Source organism: Asterias amurensis, chromosome 12 (assembly GCF_032118995.1).
Source record: "Asterias amurensis chromosome 12, ASM3211899v1".
Taxonomy (NCBI): Eukaryota; Metazoa; Echinodermata; class Asteroidea; order Forcipulatida; family Asteriidae; genus Asterias; species Asterias amurensis.
In genome coordinates, this window is record NC_092659.1 from 15,456,898 (window position 1) to 15,475,346 (window position 18,449).

General features: G+C 38.4%; 2 protein-coding genes across 4 annotated transcripts in view; both read right to left on the bottom strand.

The window, feature by feature from the left end:
* Positions 1–91: 91 nt before the first annotated feature.
* On the bottom strand, positions 92–11,671 carry LOC139945584 (uncharacterized). The gene is made up of 7 exons (XM_071942984.1): positions 11,388–11,671; positions 9,217–10,356; positions 8,402–8,511; positions 7,012–8,195; positions 6,456–6,502; positions 5,221–5,444; positions 92–3,733 (listed from the first exon to the last, which is right to left on the bottom strand). Exons 1-6 carry the CDS (start codon positions 11,428–11,430, stop codon positions 5,221–5,223), a joined length of 2,748 nt encoding a protein of 915 aa, XP_071799085.1. The 5' UTR covers positions 11,431–11,671; the 3' UTR covers positions 92–3,733.
* An 8-nt stretch (positions 11,672–11,679) lies between these two features.
* Positions 11,680–18,449, bottom strand: part of LOC139945580 (uncharacterized) — a 29,522-nt gene continuing 22,752 nt past the window's right edge. The window contains exons 14-17 of one of the 3 annotated variants that reach the window (XM_071942977.1): positions 17,999–18,225; positions 17,563–17,742; positions 15,999–16,227; positions 11,681–15,668 (exon numbers count right to left, since the gene is read on the bottom strand). In XM_071942977.1, the coding sequence (XP_071799078.1) occupies positions 15,487–15,668; positions 15,999–16,227; positions 17,563–17,742; positions 17,999–18,225 (818 nt within the window). In that variant the 3' untranslated portion in view covers positions 11,681–15,486. Of the gene's footprint in view, positions 15,669–15,998; positions 16,228–17,562; positions 17,743–17,998; positions 18,226–18,449 lie in introns of all 3 variants that reach the window. The other 2 variants (XM_071942979.1, XM_071942978.1) reach the window with 2 other exon arrangements.

Below are 18,449 nucleotides of genomic sequence, written 5' to 3' on the forward strand. Positions count from 1 at the left end.
GGATTTGAGGCATTGTATGGTGAGGTATCAATGTATATTTGGTTTGCAGCAGGCAGAGTTCTTAGGGAACTGTCTTGCTTTATCAATTTAAAAAAAAAAAAAATAATAATAATAATAATAATATAGGTTTCTGAGGGTGCCCTTCAAAACAGTGACATTTCAGTTATTCCTTTCTTCTATTTGCCCTTGTAGGCTTCCATAGTACTGTCCTTTGTGTGTGTGAAATTAAAGGCTGCTCCCATGATACTAAATAAAATGTACATTTGTAATTAACAACAAGAAGTTTTGTCTGAAGTGTAATTCTTTCCACTATACTGTTTCGTCTACATAAACACAGCAAAAAAAATAAAAGTAAAATTTGCACCTATAATTTAAAATTTTTTACTTATTCTAAAAAATTAAAATACCAGGAGACGGCAGTTTAGTTACAGACACAGCCACACTTCAGCGCATGATGATGCGGGTTTCTAGAAGTAGCCGTAACAGTAGCAACCAATTTGGACACGGTCTGATTTGGTTATTTATGCAGTTTATGTGGGTTTCGTAAAATTGCTTAAATATTTTGGAGCTCCTGGTAAATGGACTTTAATCATCAAAAGTGGTCCTCCGAACTTTTTCTTTCATTATTATCTCGCAACTTCCACGACCAATTGAGTTCAAATTTTCACAGGTTTGTTATTTTGTGCATATGTTGGGATACACCAAGTGAGAAGACTGGTCTTTGGCAATTACCAAAGGTGTCCAGGGGTGGATTTCACAAAGAGTTAGGACTAGTCTGGGGATTAAACCACTTGTTGAAAACCTCTTCACCACACATTGATTCCCTTAGTAAAATTTGGACACAAAATAAGGGAACTTTCGTTTTTGATGGATTGGTAGTCGACAGGGATCTGGCCCTAAATTCTTAGTCAATACCTCCCATTAGCTGCAAATTCACCGAACCTTTTGGTGAGCAGTGGTCCATAAACGGAATGCCAGTTTAATGGGCATCAGATCTTTTTGGTAATTCAATACTATTAGTTGGCTTTAATGTGGTATTTTTAGAAATGTTGGAGTGCTGTGTTGTGCAGGTGTAATGAGTTTTGTACACAGGCATTGCATTACTTGTGTCAATAGAGGGCGGCAGTCAGGTTTGCAATGCAGGCTCTCAATCTTTTTGAATCATAACGTTGTGGACTTACCCCTTGACGTTTTTTTTTTTCAATTTTGGTCCTTTTTTCAAGTACCAATATTTCCTTAAATAAAGCTTTTTTCTTGGTCCAAGTTGCATAAAAAGGCATCAGTAGAGCCTACTGCATCCTTTTAGAGCATAAAATAAAAACGCAAAATTTGGCCAAAAATTGACAAAATGCCTGGACTTACCCCTTGACGTTCTTTTCAATTTTGGCCCTTTTTTCAAGCTCCGATATTTCCTTAAATAAAGCTTTTTTCTTTGTCCAAGTTGCATAAAAAGGCATCAATAGAGCCTACTGTATCTTTTTAGAGCATAAAATAAAAACTCAAAATTTGGCCTAAAATTGACAAAATGCCTGGACTTACCCCTTGACGTTTTTTTTCTTCAATTTGGCCCTTTTTTTCAAGTTCCAATATTTCCTTAAATAAAGCTTATTTCTCGGTCCAAGTTGCATAAAAAGGCATCAGTAGAGCCTACTGTATCTTTTTAGAGCATAAAATAAAAACTCAAAATTTGGCCCAAAATTGACAAAATGCCTGGACTTACCCCTTGACGTTTTTTCAATTTTGGCTCTTTTTTCAAGTACCAATATTTCCCTAAATAAAGCTTATTTCTCGGTCCAAGTTGCTTAAAAAGGCATCAGTAGAGCCTACTGCATCTTTTTAGTGTATAAAATAAAGACTCAAAATTTTGCCAAAAATTTACAAAATGCCTGGACTTACCCCTTGACTTTTTTTTTTTTTCAATTTTGGCCCTTTTTTTCAAGTTCCGATATTTCCTTAAATAAAGCTTATTTCTTGGTCCAAGTTGCATAAAAAGGCATCAGTAGAGCCTACTTTATCTTTTTAGAGCATAAAATAAAAACTCAAAATTTGGCCCAAATTTGACAAAATGCCTGGACTTACCCCTTGAGGTTTTTTTCAATTTAGGCCCTTTTTTCAAGCTCCAATATTTCCCCAAATAAAGCTTTTTTTCTAGGTCCAATTTGCATTAAAAGGCATCAGTAGAGCCTACTGTATCTTTTTAGAGCATAAAATAAAACTCTAAATTTGGCCCAAAATGCCTGGACTTACCCCTTGACGTTCTTTTCAATTTTGGCCCTTTTTTCAAGCTCCAATATTTCCTTAAATAAAGCTTTTTTCTTGGTCCAAGTTGCATAAAAAGGCATCAGTAGAGCCTACTGCATCCTTTTAGAGCATAAAATAAAAACGCAAAATTTGGCCAAAAATTGACAAAATGCCTGGACTTACCCCTTGACGTTCTTTTCAATTTTGGCCCTTTTTTCAAGCTCCGATATTTCCTAAAATAAAGCTTTTTTCTTGGTCCAAGTTGCATAAAAAGGCATCAATAGAGCCTACTGTATCTTTTTAGAGCATAAAATAAAAACTCTAAATTTGGCCTAAAATTGACAAAATGCCTGGACTTACCCCTTGACGTTTTTTTTTTCTTCAATTTGGCCCTTTTTTTCAAGTTCCAATATTTCCTTAAATAAAGCTTATTTCTCGGTCCAAGTTGCATAAAAAGGCATCAGTAGAGCCTACTGTATCTTTTTAGAGCATAAAATAAAAACTCAAAATTTGGCCCAAAATTGACAAAATGCCTGGACTTACCCCTTGACGTTTTTTTTTCAATTTTGGCCCTTTTTTTCAAGTTCCGATATTTCCTTAAATAAAGCTTATTTCTTGGTCCAAGTTGCATAAAAAGGCATCAGTAGAGCCTACTGCATCCTTTTAGAGCATAAAATAAAAACTCAAAATTTGGCCCAAAATTGACAAAATGCCTGGACTTACCCCTTGACGTTTTTTTTTCAATTTTGGCCCTTTTTTTCAAGTTCCGATATTTCCTTAAATAAAGCTTATTTCTTGGTCCAAGTTGCATAAAAAGGCGCCAGTAGAGCCTACTGCATCTTTTTAGAGCATAAAATAAAAACTCAAAATTTGGCCCGAAATTGACAAAATGCCTGGACTCACCCCTTGACTGTTTTTTTTTTCAATTTTGGCCCTTTTTTTCAAGTTCCGATATTTCCTTAAATAAAGCTTATTTCTCGGACCAAGTTGCATAAAAAGGCATCAGTAGAGCCTACTGTATCTTTTTAGAGCATAAAATAAAAACTCAAAATTTGGCCCAAAATTGACAAAATGCCTGGACTTACCCCTTGACGTTTTTTCAATTTTGGCCCTTTTTTTCAAGCTCCAATATTTCCCCAAATAAAGCTTATTTCGCGGTCCAAGTTGTGTAAAAGGCGTCAGTAGAGCCTACTGCAGCTTTTTAGAGCATAAAATAAAAACTCAAAATTTGGCCCAAAATTGACAAAATGCCTGGACTTAACCCTTGACGTTTTTTTTTCAATTTTGGCCCTTTTTTCAAGTACCAATATTTTCCTAAATAAAGCTTATTTCTTGGTCCAAGTTGCTTCATTCCTATTGGTCGAGAGCAACGGCTGAAACAGTTGTGCAGCATCACGCGATACGCGAGACGCGCACAGCATTCCCTTATAAGGAGTTGTTTACCCGAGGGCGGCGGAGGGCTTTACCATTTCATAGCTGGAGGAGTGTTGTGCTGAAAGAAATCGTTTAACAGTTTTTGCAAATCTTGCATTTATTTTACTTTTTGACCAAAACGTGATGATGTTTTTGACCGAAAAGGTATTCAATTGGAAACAAAGTGTGTTGAATCGGTTTTCAACTAGTGGTTTAACCCCGACGAGGCCTGGTTCTTGATAATTTTACCGAGACAAAGGCCTGGTTCTTGATAATTTTACCGAGACAAAGGCCTGGTTCTTTATAATTTACCAGGCCTCGTTGGGATTAAACCACAAATTGAAAACCTCTTCACCACACATTGATTTCCTTAGTAAAATTTTGACACAAAATAAGGGAACTTTCGTTTTTGATGGATTGGTACTCGACAGGGATCTGGCCCTAAATTCTTAGTCAATACCTCCCATTAGCTGCAAATTCACCGAACCTTTTGGTGAGCAGTGGTCCATAAACGGAATGCCAGTTTAATGGGCATCAGATCTTTTTGGTAATTCAATACTATTAGTTGGCTTTAATGTGGTACTTTTTAGAAATGTTGGAGTGCTGTGTTGTGCAGGTGTAATGAGTTTTGTACACAGGCAATGCACTACTTGTGTCAACAGAGGGCGGCAGTCAGCTTTGCAGTGCAGGCTCTCAATTTTTGTTTGAATCATAACATTGTGGGGTAATGCAAGTGATAGATTGTTACATTATGGCAATTAACCACAACCTCAGCAGCAAATCAGTTTTGGAAAAAACAAATATTCAGGGGGGGGGGGGTTAGGGGTAATTAGCAATTTCCAAGCTGCTGGCCTGCCAAAAACTTGAAATCTGAAGTTAAGTTGTCAAACTTCGTTTAGTTTTCTGAGAGGCTCGAGAGACACTAAATATTTTTAGAGCATGGTTTTTAAATGGTTTGCAATTTAGCACTGGTTGCTTCTGAGGGCTAATTCAGTGTGGTGCATGCACCCTGCACAATTACCATTTTCTCAGTGTTTTCCTATAAACCTTATAAGCCTGTTGCGCATCTGAGTTACGAGTGCTCTCGATCGGCTAGAGGTCAAACAGAGGATTCTCATTGGCTCATCCTGAGCACCAAGCATTTGGCAACTGGGTATTCCACTGTTTCATGATCCTTACCTCTAAGATGGCGACAGGATGACGCCAATTCATAAGGTAAATTGTGGCGTGTCATGGCCTATAAACAATACACTTAACCAATATTGCTTTGTCCTTCGGATGGGACGTAAAGCTGTTGCCCGTGTGTGTGTAACGCACAAAAAAAGAACCCAGTGTACTTATAACAAACAGAGAATGGGTTCGCCCTGGTGTTCCTGGTTTGATTGGCAGCATTTTGCTCCACAGCATTCATGGTGTTATGTAAAAATAATCCCACATACCTCGAGAAAAATACTGTATGTTTAAAGCGCCTTGAGTGTCACTGAGTGACGGGTATGCGCACTACATAAGAAGCAATTATTATCATCATTGTACATTCCCTCAACCATCCTCCATGCATGAACCTACCTACAAATCTGAGTCATCACTGTCACAGTCTTCGGAAAGCCAGCGGTGAGAAGATCTCTTTGATGTGTCGTCCAGATAAGCAGGACGCTCCTGTGGCCCATCCTTTCTAGGGAACCTTGAATCTGTTTCGTCTCGTCTCTGCAATTCCCCCATTGAACCTCCTTGTACCCCATACACTCGAAAACCTACTGGTTCTTTATTTTCCACCATTTTCTGATTATTTTCTGTCACAGAAAGGAACAAGATCAGAGTAAATACTAAGAACTAAACTTCTTGGGTTTGAATCTGACCCTGTCAGTCGCAACACTTCCCTAACGGCACTGGGGTGGATTTCACAAAGAGTTAGGACTAGTCTTATCTCGAGTTAGGACCAGTTACTCGTCCTAACTTAGGACTATCCATGCAATTTGTACATCTCCTAGGACTAGTCCTAAGTTAGGACTAGTCCTAACTCTCTGTGAAATCGACCCCAGGACACTTTGGTAGTTGTCAAAAACCAGTATTTTCACCTGTTGTATCCTAACATAATGCATAACATACAAGTCTGTGAAAACTTTGACTCATTTGGTCACCCAATGTGCTTCGAGATGCCTTTAAAAGGCTCCAGACCTGAAGTCTTTTAATGTTTGAGTGAGTAATTACCTCGTTCTCAAAAACAATGTTATTTCACAAAATGTTATACTACAGCTATCTACACAATGCTCGTTACCAAGTAAGTTTTTATGCTAACCATTTATTTGAGTACTTACAAATATTGTCCAATGCCTTTAAAGACACTGGACACTACTGGTAATTGTCAAAGACCAGTCTTCTCACTTGGTGTATCTCAACGTATGCACAGAATAACAAACCTGTGAAAATTTGAGCTCAATTGGTCGTCAAAAGTGGAATAATAATGGAAGAAAAAACACCCTTGTCACAGGAAGTTCTGTGCTTTCAGATGCTTGATTTCGAGACTTCGAGACCTCAAAATCAAAATCTGAGGTCTGGAAGTAAAATTTGTGGAAAAATGTCTTCTTTCTCAAAAACTACGTTAATACAGAGGGAGCCGTTTCTCACAATGTTTTATACTATCAACAGCTCTCCATTACGCGTTACCAAGTAAGTTTTTATGCTAACAGTTAGTTTGAGTAATTACCAATAGTGTCCAGTGCCTTTTATTCCAAGGAAACCAAATATAAATGCTACGAATGGAGTCCTGCCGCCTTTAGAACTGGAAGGAGAAGTGATCTTACCTGCATTTACTTTTTTATTTGATGATTGAAGTTGAAGCTGGTAAGATCTGAAATAAAGTAAAAAAGAATTGGTGAAATTGTACAGTTAAAAAAAGGTTTTCTTAGGTTAAGTTGCAGAAAGAATGAAAGAAAAAACACCTGTGTTGCACAAGTCTGTGTACTTTCAGATGCCTAACAAAAAGGCTGGAGAGTTGAAGTCTGAGAAGTTGACTCTTTCTAAAAAACTACGTTTGTTCAGAGGGAGCTGCTTTTCACAATGTTTTATACTATCAAAAGCTCTTCATTGCTCTTTACTGAGGTATTATTTCTGCTAACAATTATCTGAGTATTGTTACCAATAGTGTCTAGTGCCTTTTAAGCTTTCAATACTAGATGTTCTTTGACTGGTAATTTTTTCTATGGTAGGGGTGTGCAATCCATAGTGTCAGTGACAAAATATGGTAAAGAAATAGAAACTTCCATCAGAAGTTAAATTTCCACAATCGCAAATGTATTGTTCTTGGAAAAAGGTTATGCCGACAAAATCATAGAATCAACTTATACTGTTTTACCTTACCTTTCTTGAAGCGATCGTCTTGCCAATTCTTCCAACTTTCTTTCATCGATTGCATTCGACTTTGAGGATGAACGAAGGACTCTGTCGGAGGCAGGTAAAGGGGCCTGTTTCATTCTTGCCCCAGATGAGGAGGGTTTTGACGCCGACGAGTTGTTTGGTTGTTGACTGGAAGTCTTGTCATTCAGTTTGCCAGTTAGTTGTGAGATTGGCTTGATGGGCAGGTTACTGATGGGAGGGGAAGTTGTGTCAACTTTCTTCCCTGGTTCGGCAATAGTAGAGGGTCTGGGCACAGACGAGTTGCTTGGCTGTTGATTGGATTTGTTTTCAGTTGGTTGTGAGAGCGACTTGATTGGCTTAATACTCATGGGAGGTGAAGTTGTGTCAACTTTCTTCACTGGTTCGGCAATAGTAGAGGGTTTGGGAACAGACGGGTTGCTTTGTTTTGGATTAGAAACTTTGTCAGATGTTTTGCCAGTTAGGTTCGAGAGTGGCTTGGACACGTTACTTATGGGAGGTGAAGTTTTGTCAACTTTCTTCTCCGGTCCAGTAGATGATGATGGTTTCAGCACAGTTGACTTACTTGTTTCTTGACTTGGAGTATTGTCATTTGGTTTGCCTCTTGGGTTGGAGGATGGCTGGGGAACACTACCAATGGGGGGTGAAGTTTTGTCAACTTTCTTCTCTGGTCCGGCAGAAGTGGAGGCTTTAGATGCAGACGAGTTGCTTGGTTCTTGACTTGGAGTTTTGTCAGTTGGTTTGCCAGTTGGGTTTGAGGGTGGATTGGACACATTACTCATGGGAAGTGAAGTTTTCTCAACTTTCTTCTCTGGTCCGGCAGAAGTGGAGGCTTTAGATGCAGACGAGTTGCTTGGTTCTTGACTTGGAGTTTTGTCAGTTGGTTTGCCAGTTGGGTTTGAGGGTGGCTTGGACACATTACTCATTGGAAGTGAAGTTTTCTCAACTTTCTTCTCTGGTCCGACAGAAGTAGAGGTTTCTGACACAGACGAGTTGCTTGGCCGTTCTGGACTTGGAGTTTTGCCAGTTTGTTTGCCAGTTGGTTGTGAGATCGGCTTCGGTAAGGTGCTCGTCTTGGACAGCTGGGGCACACACTTTATAGGCCTATTCTCTGCCTCAGAATTGGGACCATCACTCGATGAATCGCTGGTCTCTTGTTTTGGCTCTAGCTGTAAACAATTAGTACAGGATATTTGGGGAAAATTACAAACTATTTAACTTGTTAAAACAAAATCATGAGCTGTTCATTGAAGTGATGTGTTATCAAATACATCCTGTACTGGTTTTTGAAAAGTTATAAACTATAGAAGACAAAATTTGACTTAAAAAAAAAATTGGAGTCAATCTCTGATGAAGCACAATATTGAGTAATTACCTCTTGTTTCTGGAGGACATCTGTTTCCTTTGGTGCAAGTGGTTGGCTGCTCTCTAAAGATGATGCTGGCGACGTCATATCGATCTTACCATATTTCAGTTTGGCGCTTTCTGCATTAAAAATTGAAACAAGTAAACAACCCAGCCATGATAAAAGGTGGGCAAAAAATCAGTAAGATTGATTACATAAATGTTCATATTGGATTACATATAAAAAATATTAACATAAAAAAGATTGTCAAGGTGGAAAATCACCCAATTATATTATCTCGCCTGAAATTTTATGGATTTTGAGAAATTAGTAAAATAAATAGTTTTCACATGCGTGATGTTTGAAAAATGCAAATAATAAAAGAGAATTTTGTCAAAACGAGAAAGAATTTTGCATTTTTTTTTATATAACTATGGATATAATACAGGCACTAAACACCTTTGTTAGTTTTTCAAAGACCAGTATTATCACCTGTTGTATCCCAAACAGAATTGTGCATGAAAAACAAATCTGTGAAAATTTTGACCCAAGTTGCAAAAGAATAGTGAAAGTAAAAACACACTTTGTTGCTCAAAATTTTGTGATTTCAGATGCCTTATACAAGGCTTTAAGCCAGAGTCTTTTAATATTTATGAAAAATTACCTCTTTCTAAAATACTACATTACTTCAGGAGATGTTTCTCACAATGTTTTATGCCAACAACAGCTCTCCACACCGTTACCAAATAAGTTTTTAAGCTGACAATACTCCAAGTAATTACCAAAAGTGTCCAGTGCCTTGATTCCCAGATGCTGTAAATAATATCTGTCTTTTTATAACGTACCTTTCAACTTATTAGCAAGCTCTCCGCTGACCATTTCTGCTATGTCGATCTTCTGTAACTCTCCCAGACTGATATCAATTTCAGTGCTGATGAAACTCAACGTAGACATTCCGCTGGGCAACTGAAGCTGTTCAAGGTGTTCCAAATCCTTCATTAGAACCAAATACAGCCAAAGAAACTCACTATCTGTTGACTCTTCAACAAAAAAACCACCGCATTGCAGTGAATTGTGAATATGCTTCGACATGGTCTTCACTTCGACTTCAGCTTCTTTTAATTGTCTTATTTGTTTCTGGGTTTCCAGGCGAATTTCTTTCAGAAGACGCTTCTCCTCTTCATCTACACGCTCCCGGTTGAGCCGAGCCTGGTTCTTGACTTCTTTCTTTGCCCTGTCAGCACAACTCTTAAGCTCCAAGCTCATCTTTTTCAAAGCTTGCAAGTAACTGTCAGCATCAGGAAGCTTCATCTTCAACCGCGTCATCTTGTTCTTTGCAGACTCTCTCTTACCTGGGGCTGCTTCATCAAGGGTAGTGTAGCTATGGGATGAATGAGGGTGGTCTATCACCATGCAGTCTGTGCAAATGAGCTCCTCACAGGTCTGACAGAAGAACCTGCTCTTCACCCCTGGATGTTTAGGGCACTCCAAGGAGTTGTTCCGAGGTTTCAAAGCCTTCAATCGAGCAGGGTTTGGATTATCCAGATCACCATGGACAACTTTACTAATCTCTTCCAAGGAGAGTATCTCATGGCCGAAGATTGAGGGTATGCCATTGTGAATCTTCTGGCATGCTTGACAAAGAAACTTGGCGCAATCAGAGCACCGCGACTCTGCCAACACTGCTGTTTCCCGTGGGCACAACCCACATAAAATGTGGGCACACTGAAGAGTCTGCGATAGAGTTGAATCGTCGACGAGCCGACCGAGGAAGAAGTTCCTCTTCAGCCCATCTACACCTGTCTTGGTAAGCTCACTTTTCTGATGGCAAATAGGACATTGGATCCACTTCTCTAATTTGTCGACTTTACTCTGCAAAGTCTGAAGACAGACAAGGCAAAAGCTATGCAGGCAGGCTAGTATTTTGGGGTGCTGATATGTAACGTTGCAAATACAACAGATGAGTGGGTTGTTCTTCTCCATTGCTAAAAAAAGTTGGGAGGAAACGATCATAGCGTTAAATTACCCAGAACATCCAAAAAAAATTCTAAGTATACTGTTGTAAAGTTGGGGTTGAAATTGCACTTTGCTCAATTTCTCCCAGATGAGACCCTTCACCAGATGTGTTATTTTTTTTCTCCAATGTACTTAACAGTAGAGAGCCAGTGCCGGCACTTTGTCAAGCCATTCCCAGGTCGAAATTTTAGTTGAACCTAGTTAAACTGGGTTTAACTGGAACTAGTTGAAAACCAGTTGATAAACTAGTTAAACACAGTTAAAACCAGTTGGTTTAATATGGAAAATGGACAGACACCAACTGGTTCATAATTTAAACCTAGTTGAACACAGTTAAACCTAGTCCAGACCAGTTGGTTAATATGAAAAATGGACGACTTTGGTATCCAGTTGAACCAGTTGACCCCAGTTAACTAGGTTCAACTAGAATTTTGACCTGGGTTTGCAATTTAGATGTGAATAATATGTCTGGTACATGACTTGCTTTAGTCACAATGTACCGCTTATACATTTGAATGTCATGACTACAAAGACTATAGTTGCTATGTCAAAATGATTCTAGGCAAGCTTTCAAAGCAACCTCCAGATGAAATCCCGGTACCATTGTGTCATATACACATTCATTCAGAATTGTGTATGTTCACATCTCTTACGTATACTACGCAAAAGCATGCCCCGAATCATGCGACTAATATAGTAACTGTCTCTATGGTATATCCCGATACATTCAAATTTAAGTGGTGACTTTGTGGTCGAGCCTGCCATGGTACCAGACAATATTGGCCCATGTTAATGGATTACCTCCCCAAACCCCAACCATGACGAGCCAATTTTATAGAGCTCATGATTCTCTGTTTCATCGTGCTATTGGCTTTTGTTTTGAGAAAAGTACTCATATTATTCCCTCTGGTTGGCAATCCTGGATTTGCAATTAAAATTAGTCACAATTTACCTTCAATTCAGAATGATAATTAAACTAAAACTACATTTAAACACATACCTGTACCCTGTTCTGGATTCAGAAAATGTTGGAGACACTGCATTACAGAAAATGTGGTCCTGATAGGGGAATTCCCCTATCACGCAATACAGGAAAGACTTAATTTGTTGCATGCTATGGGTTTTTCCCATGCCCCCACTACTGCTGCGTAGGCAGTCAAACCACTGAACAGAATTGACAGTATGCCTGATTGCTAGGGCATATGTAGTCATGATAATAGCCAGTTCTTTGGGAAAAAAAAAATGAACATTAACCAGCTGACCTTGTTTCATGTTTCTGGCTCATGCTACTGTATTACTGTACTGAAATAAATGTTACTGAATATAATTACCATTATAACCTACATTTACACATGATGTGTTCTAGTAGTCTTTTCAGTGCTTTGTTAATAACATTTTAGCACGGTTTTTTTTATGCAAAAAAAAGAAAAGAAAAATCAGGCATGGGAATAGCTTTCCCTGATAGGTTGTTGCTTTTTGCAGCAAAGAGTTCAAAAGACACTCTCTCTCAAATACCAAAATCTAGTATTCTGGTTCACCTTTCAACTAAAGCTGAATAGTGAGCGAGCTGATAAAAACAAAGTAAGCCACCTAAATGATAATTATTAAAAAATACTTAACAAATTATAACCACAAATTTTTGACAATGCATTCCCAGTTACTTGCTATAATTTTAACTGATATTTTGACTTGGCTATTATAATTAATCTAACTTGGTCTTTGAACTCAATGTGCGGAGCAAAATGTGTGGAATGGGTGCTTTTGCAAAGAAAAAACCCTTTCATGTAATACACGACAGCAGTGATTGTTACATGCTAGAGGTGTTTTCTATCAGTTCCCCCACTTAATCTGTAGATATGGGACTGCTGCCAGCCAAGTACGAGGTTAATCAATAGGTTCAATTGATCTGTGAACTTCCATTCAGTGTCAACACTATTATGCATAATAAGAGCACTACGTATGCAATACAGTTGGGATTTTTTTTTTTTTTGGAAAATTGTAGGAACATAAATTTGATCAAAGTCCAAGGGCTGACTTACATGTACACATGCTGTTTGTAATTTTCAGTTTTTATTTACAGTTTGGCTGATTCTTCCGAGGGAAAACAAATTTCAAAACAGACTGAAGTAAAAAGAATACCACGCCTGGAATTAATTTATCTCTCTTAAAAATATTGTTGCAGCCACAAGTTTCAAACTTATGTACTTAAAACGGTGCATTTATAAATTCAGTGGTGGGATATCCACAGCTCCTCCCCCCCCCCCCCCCCACCACCACCTCCCAGACTGCCTCTACCCACCAGTGGCAAGATGATCATGAATTACTTTCCGACACTACTCATTAGAGGTAAAGATTTCTAGAAGACTATTCTGTGGTACCGTTACTGGTAATTTATATTTATTTGGGAATTATCTGTCTTAGTTTTTTAAATTGAGTTCAACAGAAATGAAAACTACATAAAACAGGATCAGTGTCATGTACACTTGATCAGAAACTTGGCAATTAAATAGGGCGCGAGACTACAGAGGCTTCAGAAAACAGTACTTTATGATAGACTACAACTTGAAACTTTGCTTAATTTTTGATTGGACCAAAAACTTTCACTTCAAGTTTTACTAAAAAAGAATTTGTGACCTACTTGACAACTGTGACCAGTGAGGGCTATGGGTTTCTTGGGACTTGATAAAAGAGAATTGGGATTTTTTTCAGGCCCTTTTTGAAACCACAGCTTGGGCTTTGGGTAAGATTTGGGCTGTGTCAGTAATTTTAAGAAAACTTATACTTTCAGTACGGGACCTAAACCGGGTGGGCAGTGCCTGAACTGCAGCCCAAAACCCAAGTCATTGTTTTGTGAAGGGTGTTTATGAGATGATCAAAAGAAGAATTATGCCTCATTTTAAACATGGCTCAATGAACCTGAGACTTTGTTCAGATTTGACAAACGGGACCTTGGATTTAACTTAAAGGACCAAATTTATCAAAACTATGACTCACTCGAAACTTTAGTCATAGGACCTGAGACTTCAACCAATGGGACCTGGGATTTAACTTAAAGATTTTATATATGAAACTATTACTCGCTTGAAACTTGACTCAATGAGCCAGGAATTAGATTTAACCAATGGGACCTGGAATAATATAACTTAGAAGACCAGACTCATGAAAAATGGACTCACTTGAAACTTGACTCATCAATAGAACCAATAATTTCCTGTGATTTTACAAATAGACCAAATTTATAAATCACTTGAAACTTTACGAGATGGACCCGAGACTTTTTGAGATTTGACCACTGGGGCCTGAGATTGTTACTTAATATAGGACTACATTTATGAAAATTATAACTCAGTTGAAACTTGATCCGATTTTAGCCTTTCATATTAATCAACAGATTTGAGACTAAGGTCCAGAAAAGACTTGGGAATTTTATATTAAAGTGAAGTCTCAAAATGTTTCAAATGGACCGGAAACTTTCTTGAGATTTAACTAAAGGGACCTCGGATTTAACTTTACGAAATTATGACTGATTTAAAACTTTAATTTGAGACTTTGACAACTGAGTCAACTGACTTTTAAGACTACAAAGTCCACATTTTAAAGGAGTTTGGAGCTACATCAGATTTTTGTTACTGAACGAGTGATATATTGAACTGTTACTAATACCATAATTGCCATTTACTTCGAAACGATAAATGGATACTAGGTGCCTTAAATCATTATCATAAGCACTGTACATACGGTAGTAATAATATTGATTAAGGGAGGGTATATCTTTGGTGAATAACTCAAAAACTTAAAATCATACAAACTACTTAACCCATTTCATTCTGAGAAACATTTGTACATAAGTCACTTCTCAGATTGCCATTTTGGATCTTCCTGCAATTGACATTACAGCTCCAGAATGCATTGACATTAAATCTTTTGAACTAAAATTTCAACAGATTAGTTTCATGAGTATATCTACATTTATGTACGATTAAAACTACTGAATGGTTTCCGAAACCGAAGGTATATATTTTGCCTTTCGGTAAGACTTATAATGATCTCCTCTGATGCAGCACTGATTTATTGCTTGACATCACATGCAATTCACCCACACACTTCAAATTTAAATCTAAATCAAGTACATATCTTAAATGCTTACCGTACTTGTTTTGTCAAGTACTCCATGGACAGCTAGCAAAATGAGTACCTCTATTAAAATATACATAAATCCTATGACGATTGATCAATTTCTTTCATTAAAAAAATATATAAATATATGCTTTACTGAACTTTCGAGTGTCATTTGTCTGTTTTGAAAAATATTACCAATAAACCGTAAGCTCTGCCCCATTGCGTATTGACCAATCACAACGCAACGAAGGTCCGACAAATAAGTCCGACATGCGTATGCGATTATGCTTGGCGCGCGCGGCAGAGTTGTGCAGAAAGGCATTGGAGAGGCACGCGTGTTCTTGCTCACACGTGCGTTATGGACGGAGCCTAATGGATCGGTCCATTGCGGTAAATTTCTCTTTGACTCGTCCTGTATTTAACACAGAACGAGCATGTGCTAAATGCAAGCAGGATGGCATGACTCATGTTGTACCCCAGTATCACAAAACTCTACAAATTACATTTTGAGAAAAACAAGCACAGAGATAAGCTGTTTTGCAAGAAAAGCGGGATGAAGTTTAAAAAAAAACACGAGATACTGTAGGAAATGTTATTATTTACATCCATGCCTTCAAAACTTTGAAAAAAAAATAAAAAATCAATATACCCAGAAATGATAAAACAACTAATTTCAGCGCAGACCTCCTTGTAGAAATCCATGGGACATCAGTGAGAAGTGTCTTGCATCTATAATTAAACTACAAAGCATTTATAAAAAGCCTAATTTAAAAACTTTAAATAAAATTAAACTAACCCTATACAAAGTGCTTTTTTGTGTGCTTACAAACGTTGCGTTTAAAGGAACCTGTTGCCTTGGATCGGTCAAGTTTGTCTATGTTAAGTGTTTGAAAACCGTTTGTTATAAAATGCATGGTTGGAAAGATGTTTCAAAAGTAGAATATAATTTTCCACACAAAAAAACCCAATAAAGGATGTTGTTATTGCTGATGCAGTGAAGACGTTGCTGCTGTGGTGGTTGTTAATGCAGTAGAAGCTTCTGTTGCTGCTGTACAAGTGGTGATTGTTGTTGCTGATCTAGGAGAGAGTTCCGTTGCTGCTGTGGTGGTTGCTGCATCGGTAACTGCTGTCCTAATTGATGCTGTGTTCTCTTCCATGGTTTCTGGTGATAACAAAAAGTCATCTTGAACTTCATGATATATTTAGTAAACCTGTCCTTTAGAAAATAGACATCATTTACATATAAAGTATTCCCTTTTATTTAGCCTGGTCCTTTTTGCTGACTGAGCTTTGTCAAAGGCAACTTTCACTGTCAAACTTGCATATTATTTCAGGGTAACCGAAAATAAGTTTTATAAATACCCATAGAGGTATCCCAGCAAGATCCTAGTTTTTTTAAAGTCTATATTATAGCTGTCACATCAGGGAAAATGAGCAATTGTAGGGTAGGGATCGAGAGCATAGAGATAAATATTCTGCTTAAAAATATTACCTTGTTCAGTTCCTTTGCTATCATCTTCTAGTTTTCTCAGCTCGGCCTGGCATTCTTCAAACGTCACCTTGAAGCGCTGAGTTGTTCCTGCCAATTTGAAGCGGACTGCCAGCTGCTCAGGTTGAGGTTCACCGTCCGATGCATCCATGGCCCGCCAGACCAGGGAGTTCTCCGAGCCTGCATTAGGGAGCAAGGCCATATCCTTGGTGATGTAGTGATTGGCACATACCTAGAGATGACAGAGATTGGAAAATCAGATATTCAGTTTTCCCAATCTGAAATAATGAAGTTGAGTTGTGTAAAAGAAATGTCAGAAACAAAACCAGTTGATGCTAAAAGAAAACAGTGATGTTCTGGCAGAAACCCTCCAAAATAAGACCCAGGTTTTGCTCACATTAATTAGTTGGTTACAGGTAGTATGTAGGTTCTTATATTTTGGGAAGGACCCTTAAATTGTAAAAAGGCATGTTAACTAAGCTGAATCCCCTAAAGATTGCCTGAAAGTGACTTTGGAGATTCAAATTTTCGTGCCGTCTGTTCGTGAATGCTACGGCCATATAGACTCCACTGTGACCTGCGCTCAGTGTGGATGGATTCGATGCTTTGTGAAAATACTGTGATAGTTTTTTCCTGTTTCTTACAAGGTAGACATCATGTTAAGCTGAAACTTTCGCTGCTAACTTTTTATATCTTTATTGATAATCCTGTAAAAACCAGCATTGCTCTGATAAAAAACATTATATATGCCCTGCAAAAGCCCTGCAAAATAATTAGGCCCTCAGGGCTGACTTGAAACATTATGCAGAGAAATAGCTTAAGGGGCTTTGAACCCTATTATTACATGTATTACAGCTGTAATGAAAAGTGATATTCGAAGCTAAATGCCAGGTAGTCAACTTGCGGGTACAACCATTTTTGGGTAGGAGTGTTGGTTCTAAAAAGAACCTGTGTGGTCTCACCATTTAGAACGGTATATACCCTACACGTCTTCAAGAGAAACTGGACTGCTGATGATGATGATATCTACAAGAACCAAGGAACACCAAGCACACAACAGCCTCATTAAAAACCTGGAAAATTAGCAATCAACAAACGTCGGCAAGAGCAAGACCACCGAATTCAACTGGAAGCAAGCCAAACTACTCTGCAGAATCAGAGAAGCAATAATAAAACAAGCCACACAAAACAGTTCCACAAGAATTCAAGTTATCAATGACATCTACTGGTCACCACAACTCAAATCAAATCCTTCCAACAGTAGCTCACCACAACACTGGCACACTACAGTGCATATACATATTCCAGCCGTTGACTCTTATGCATCAACCTCAAGAAGAGCTTGGATACTTCCCGCCGAACTACTCATCCCTTAAAACTATAGACCTACTAGCTCATTAGCAGTTCTGCATTCTCCTGAAGATCAGCAGAGTACACTACTGGGAACCTTGAGCTCTGTTGTAACCCCCTGCTTTTTCCAGAGCCAACACTCCTCACAGGAGAGACATGGTCATAGCCAATTGATAATAAGCAAACAGAGCATTGGTGCATGACTTTGCCTAATTACCCTGAACACCTGATCTCTCCTCATGAGGATCCGATATCGTCCCGTCTTAACATTCTGCAGAATCTTGATAACTCCGACCCCTCTATCCTTCCACTGGGATGAGGTCTTATCAGATCGGTAAAGCTTGGCACGGGAGCAGAACAGCTGGTTCTCGTCCTCTTCACCGGTAATCTTCTCCAACTGTTAACATGAAAACACAGGTTGAACTGATGAACTCTTAACATTAGCCTTGTACAAGTTTAGATGCTCAAGGCAGTCAAGATGCAGTAAACCCACCCGCATTCTCAAATACTAGGGACTACAGCATCTTAAGGAACACTTTCAACCACCATTATCTTTAAACAGTGTAGGTTTAACGTAAACCTCAGGACGGTTGTGTTTTGTGTCGAACAAACAGTACCTGAACCGTTTAACGGAGCCACATCTCATTACTGACCTGTTCAGGGAGTTGAACGATTGGATCAAAGTGAATATCATCTCTCTCCTCGGTCACGCTGTCATCTATGCTACTCCCCGCCGCCTCCTCGTCCTTAGATGATGATTCAGCCTCACTCATCTCCTTCTGTTTCTGGGCGTGGCTGGCATTGGCATTACACAACAACTCCGAGAATGACTTTGAGATGTTTGGATCACAAGATTTGAAAGTTGGGGATTTGTCATCACCTGTTTTAATGACGGAGTGGACAGGAGAGAAAGAATCATATATTTGTTCAACTTGGATTTCACAAGAAAACAAAAAACAAAACCAAAACAAAACTTTCAGAGGATGGTCCCGTTTATGAAATAGCAGTGCACAAGGGTTAACCCTGTGCCATCACAATTTTTGTGCAATTATACCATAGCTAACTTTGATTGGTAAGCAGTTAGCAACAGCTGAAGAAATGAGA

Bases quoted from the DNA above. Each gene is read 5' to 3' on its own strand.
- LOC139945584 (XM_071942984.1), bottom strand. From the start codon at position 11,430: ATGCAGTGTCTCCAACATTTTCTGAATCCAGAACAGGGTACAG. The intron at 6,503-7,011 runs GTAAGGTAAAAC...ACTTTATTTCAG, and splicing joins AGACGATCGCTTCAAGAAAG to ATCTTACCAGCTTCAACTTC. The intron at 5,445-6,455 runs GTAAGATCACTT...TTTCTGTGACAG, and splicing joins AAATAAAAAAGTAAATGCAG to AAAATAATCAGAAAATGGTG.